This window comes from Aplidium turbinatum, chromosome 3, assembly GCF_918807975.1.
Source record: "Aplidium turbinatum chromosome 3, kaAplTurb1.1, whole genome shotgun sequence".
Taxonomy (NCBI): domain Eukaryota; kingdom Metazoa; phylum Chordata; class Ascidiacea; order Aplousobranchia; family Polyclinidae; genus Aplidium; species Aplidium turbinatum.
The window spans coordinates 17,520,576-17,526,575 of record NC_137474.1 but is presented as its reverse complement, the minus strand read 5'-3'; the positions used below and the strand labels follow the sequence as shown (position 1 = coordinate 17,526,575).

General features: G+C 38.9%; 1 protein-coding gene across 3 annotated transcripts in view; it reads right to left on the bottom strand.

Moving 5' to 3' along the window:
• Window positions 1-392: 392 nt before the first annotated feature.
• LOC145766345 (exocyst complex component 7-like) overlaps window positions 393-6,000 on the bottom strand; it is a 49,926-nt gene continuing 44,318 nt past the window's right edge. For all 3 annotated transcript variants that reach the window (XM_082578037.1, XM_082578039.1, XM_082578040.1), the window contains 4 exons: window positions 5,618-5,741; window positions 4,893-5,061; window positions 3,232-3,407; window positions 393-2,817 (listed from right to left, as the gene is read on the bottom strand). In XM_082578037.1, the coding sequence (XP_082434163.1) occupies window positions 2,712-2,817; window positions 3,232-3,407; window positions 4,893-5,061; window positions 5,618-5,741 (575 nt within the window). In that variant the 3' untranslated portion in view covers window positions 393-2,711. The remainder of the gene's footprint in view (window positions 2,818-3,231; window positions 3,408-4,892; window positions 5,062-5,617; window positions 5,742-6,000) is intronic.

Sequence of the window (6,000 nt, the reverse complement as noted above, 5' to 3'; positions counted from 1 at the left end):
TATAGGCTACCTTCAATTTTATGCAATAATATTATCATGGATAGAACTAAGGTTCTGGTGTAAGAAATCAAAAAGTGTTGACCAATAATTAGCTGAGCATATTTTAAATGTGTAGGCCTATCAGTTAATTAGTGCAAAGTTGGTAGTGTGAGAAGCTCAGGTTAAGCATGGAGTGTTTTTTGGGGCCTATTTTTAAATAATCATTTTAGGTTTTCAATTTGGTGAAAAAGTCCGTTTCGCAACCCACCCCATTGCGTACGTAGACCTGCCATAAAGAGATAACCCAACTGAACTATTCCATGTAATTGTAATGAAAAGGATTAATTATCTTGATTGACGGATTGAAACAGACACCCTTTTTTGCAGTTATGAATGTATTTTTTCAAGCTGAACACAGATGGCTGTTTTGATATGTACGGCTATCGTTCAAACCATCCAGTCATGTTAGCAGTTGCTGTGTTAGCGGTTCGAGCCCAATTAAAAATAAAACTGCAAAGATCAAGTATCATACGTACATATATTACAAAATAAATGGAAAACACATCAGAATTGCATACCAGCTGTAAGATGGACAACGGGCTCCTTAAAAAGCAACGTAGGATTAGCAGATGGACTTACTCCCTTCGTGACATCACTCGCACATGTTGTTGTGGTTTATTGCAATCGATGCGACTCAATCACAAAATATGACGCATAATAGTAATATTAATAATATAGATCAATGAAGAAAACTGAACTGTTCAGCAGCCAATTTTAATTAAGGCATCACTCTCAATATACTGTATGCTCGAGGTGCGGGGCTATTAACTCTTCTTTAACACTCACAAGTCTACGACAAAACAAATCTAAACTAAACAAATGAGAAGTGTTACCCGCATTACACAAAGCCGTTGGTCTCTAAGGGAAGATTAATGTCAACTTTTGTATTGGTATATGTAAATATGCACTCTCAAATTATGTCGAAATACATTGCGACAACTTTCGGGCTTTCAACAGAAGCACCTGATTAAAATTTCTTTGTACTGAAGATACCGCATTGACTTAACGATACCCCAATGAACATATCCATATAACATAATAAGTGCAGTGACGATCGGTGAGGGAAAGCAGTGCTTACCTGAGCGAAAACTATGCAAAATATATTGACTGAATTCTAGGTTTAACTTCTATTATTTTTATCACGTCTATTTTAACTTGAAAATTACTGTGTTTGTGACTAGAATTATTCGTAACGCTTGTGAGTAGTCTAAGTCCTCACCAAACCGCATGTCTTGCCTATAAATGCCAATTAACGCAAACCCTCCTGTCCGAAACAACCACTGAGGCTCCCGGAAAATCAACTTTCAAAGTTGCTTTCCCCACGTTCAAAAACGCCTTCGCTTTATCCAATCCTCACTCGTTTTGCAAAACGTCACTAGCTGCTTAGCCAATCAGATGTGTTATGGTTAAAGTTGCTTTCCTAGTGACGTCAATGCGTACAATCGCTAGACTAACTCGTCATACGCACAGAATGGTCTCTCGTCACGGTACACAACACAGCATCATAAAGGCGAAAAGATTGTTGCTGTTTTTTGATGTCTTCCCGCCATGTACTTTAGCCTACTAGCTTTCATAGTCATGCCTTTGCCCTTTTTACAGCGTTGATATAACGTTACTTCGCCAATGAACGTTCAGGTGCGGATGCAATATTTAGTTCGTTAAGCTTCTATACGCAGGAAGCAAACTTATCCAGCTTATTGTACAAATTGCTTGCGGTTGTAATGTTTAGGCCTAAGTGTTAGTTTTTGTAGTGTAGGCCTAACTGAATATCTGAGAATGAACATTCATGACGAATTAAATATTTAGACAACTATTATTCCATGTCTAACACTGGATTTTGGTCCTGCAACGTTAAAATTAAGATTGTTCATGACTTCTAAACATTAAATGGATGTATGATCACGACATAGGCGAAGCACAATTTGACAGATTTTAAGTGTTGCCTTCGGGCTTCGCCCGACGGTTACGCCCTTCGTGCCTACTACCTTGCTGCAGCATATTTCCAAGTTGCTTTCCCAACGGTTTAAGCCACCGAACGTCACTGAATAAGTGCCTGTCAGCGGGATACACAAGGCCATTGGCCAATTTGGAGCCACCTTTAATGTGCAAGTCAGTGCTCCTCAACTTATTTTTGTATTAATGGCCAAGAGTTCAAAGTCCTCCACCGTTTTCAATCAAAACTTTGGTTTGATTTTTGTTGTTTCTCATAACCGAATAGACATCCTGTTTCGCCAAGACTGTTGGGCTCATCAGTATCGCACCACTAATTCATGCTACAGAACTCAAAACGTTGTTCATGTCATCTTGAGTCTGCTTCGTTTGTGTTTCTCAAAGCGGATAACAGGCGACTGCCACCTGGTGGCGTTGCCATAACAACAGGAGAGGCGAGTTGTCAGATTCTGACGATAGCGGTTATTACTGTGATAAATCGACCATTGTTCGGTCAGAATGAAGCAAGATTTATGATGATGATGATGACGTCGTGAAGGTGGGCAGTCGCTGATGCGTGCCACAAGTCTTTACAACTGTTGAGTTTGAAAACATTGAGCAGTTGGATCAAGTGCCCAATCGTTTGATTGCACCATTGATTAAAAGACAAAATAATGAATCACAGTCAAGCATAAGAGGAACCGGTGACGAAAGCGACCTATACGCATCGCTACGAGTCGAACTCATGCGGAACTTTGATTGAACAACTTTTCAATGTTGTCAGCCACCTCGTCCGCAGTGTACTTGAGATACTTGTCTATGTTCTTGGTGAACTGCACCATGCGGAACCTGAACAAGTGAATAGTTTGAGTTTCTAAAAACACAGTTTGTAAGATCTATTTTGTCTGAATCGTTCCATCATCGCTAGACGTGGAAATGACGAATAACAGAAGCCCTACTGAGCTCGGTAAAAAAAGTAACCACAGTTGCCAAGCAAACTATCAGGGTTGCCAAATACTTTTTTAAATTTCATTAATAGTGTCAGGATTTTATGTAGCGTATACCGAAAGCTCACTAGGAAACTTTTATCTCTTCAAAAATTGTTTATGGAAAGCCACGAGTTGAACTTAGTATGGTGCAGTAGTGCACCTTCTCAAGAACATTTTGTTATTTAAATTTCAGCAGCACTGAAACCAGGGATTCCTGTCTGAAACTCAAACAATGACAAATTTGAAATCTTAAGGTAGTTAAAAAACAACTGACTTGTCCCGGAATTGAGTGTATCCCGGTACGATCCTGTCCTTAACCATCCCTCTGATCTCTCGCTTCATGTCGTGGTTGGGCATAGCCCAGCGTTGGTGGGTGCGGACCAACTCTTCAAAGTCGTCGTTGAACGATTTGAACTTGTCTTTGACGATTTGCTTGTCCTTGTCGCGGAGCTGAAAAAAAATCAATGTCATGGATGTTAAGTGTACAAGAAAGGATGAGACTAGTGACAGCACGCACAGAGATCGTGGCAGTAAAACTGGTGATCGTCATTTATACTGAGCTTGACATCTCAAGGCGATAGAAACCAGGCTATATGTTACCATAGTAATGTAATTACGCAATAGGCCTACGGTACCAGACATGACGCCTTAAGCCAGAGTTGCATAAAATTACCCACAGGCTCGGAGGCTTACGTAGATGTTTGTTAGGGTCATATTCAATTGACGAAATCAGGACAGACTAACAACACGATTGTGCAGTAAAACGTGTGAAGGCAGGAAATGATAGAAGGGATTGTTATGCACAATGAGGTGTGTTCCAGTTTTGGGTTGATGTTTCAATTTTTTTGTTCCCACCTTGCATGTGGTGCCCATTGGTGAAAAAATTACAGGTATTCAATTTTAGCTCCATATCTTAATTTTTAAGGGGTCCTCAATTGATCTAAAATTTAGCCATTTTTACCAAAAATGGCACTTTTTGAGCTACTTGAGAACCCTCTACATTTAATTTTTTACTTTAACGTCTTCTATCCTTCTTACTCTAACATTTTTTAATTGGGAGCAATCATTTTGTGTTGCACAATTAATAAAAATGTAAAGATAGCATGTTGTACTAAAAAACAAATGTTGTCATTTGCTTTTTTAATTTGATTAAGTTTTGAACAATTAGACCAAATTAGTACCAGATATGAGTATTTAACAAACAGATAAAACTGCACATTGAGCATAAATTAAACAAAGCCAGATATAAAAATAAAATTCTACCGGAGAATGCCAAAGCAAAGAAATTGTAAAGCTATTAGAATCTTAAGACCTGACTAATAACATTGTAGAACTTGTGTTTGGTACCACCGCTTCAAACACTGGGAAAGAAAAACGTATATGTACAGAATTAGTGGTTATGTAGGAAAACCATTATAATACTTCATTGAGCATGTAGACATAAATTGTTTACAAGTTTATGTCTACGAACGCCATATCAAAACATTATAGATCTACAAGTGCTCACTTATCTGCTATTTAAAACAGTGCATGACAAATGGACAGAACATGAAATTGACAAAACATAGTTAACAATAGCCGGGGTCCTCAAGTAGCTCAAAAAGTGTCCTTTTTTGGTAAAAAATGCTTAAATTTTAGATCAATTGAGGACCCCTTAAAAATTAAGATATGGAGCTAAAAATGTACACCTGTAGTTTTCTCATCAATAGGCACCACATGAAATGTGGGAGCGAGAAAATTGAAACATCAACCCAAAAATGGGACACCCTGTTGTGCACGCACACCAGTGCTAATGTTAGTTCAATCTTTGCAGCTCTGATGTCCATGCAACTACGGAATTACAACTTTACTTTCACTGAGCAAATGAACACATGAAAAAATAGTGCAGAGGATGCAGAATTGCAGATCATGATGACAAATCCTGCTCTTCTTCACCTTAACTCCAGGTTGGGCGTCCACCGTGGATCCCTTGCTCTCGGTTGATACGTATCCCTGGAATTTATCCCAACTCCTCATGTACTTCATCATCTGCTCCTCGATGAATCCTTTGTATATCTTCCGGACTTCAGGAGTAGAGAGCTCAACCAGGATAAGAAGACCGTGTCTTGAAACAAATGATGAAAGTAAGTAAGTTAACTTCCCATACAGCAAATCAGTCGTGTTTTACATGGTTGGTTTTGGTTTTTAAATCTTTATCCTCGGACTGACAAAGCCTTGACCCTTGATACATTGATTCAACGTCTGCAGACGCTGAACCAATGATTAAAAAACGACTGATTTGCTGTCTGGGTTGGATCATAAGGTCTCGTCAACTTTAGAAAGTAAATGAACATTGAACATGGTAGTGTTTGGTGCAAAACGTGGCGAAAAATAAAAAAATAACTTATTGGCATCTAGTTATACGCCAGTCATGAGTCATCACAAATCAACTACTTTATCTACGTAGGTTGATCATTGAACTCGTTTTTATTGAACTAAAATACAGTGAAAATATACGAATAGTAAAATCATACCATCAGTAAAATTTTGACAGAAAATTCAGGCAACATTTCTAAAACGCAGCCCAGTGGCAATACATGATCTGTGTGGAAACACAGAGGATAATTGCTGCGGTAAATCGTGTTTCGTGAGTTTGGCTGCAAATTAAATTTGCTACAAACCTGTCCAATGCATTCAGAATGAAATCGTAGTTGTTCAATAGGAACACCGAGGCCAATGCGCCACCGTCCAGATAGACCCGGGATTTGTTTTCGAGGTTCAGCTTTAATGCTCCAAGCACGTGACCTGGACGAATACAAACTTAAGTGTTTTGCGAACTTTAGAGATCGTGCCAATGAGAGTGCAGACGCTGGATCGATACCATGTCGGGTCAGACCAAAGTTCTTTCAACATTAGTTTGCGCTTAGCACTAACGAAATAGATTTACAACAGAGTATATGGCTGCGCTTAAAACTCTTGTCGAAATACTTATGTGCTGTGTCACACATACAGTCCACTGTGCCAGAAATACTGATGTATTGTGCCAGAGATACTTATGCATTGC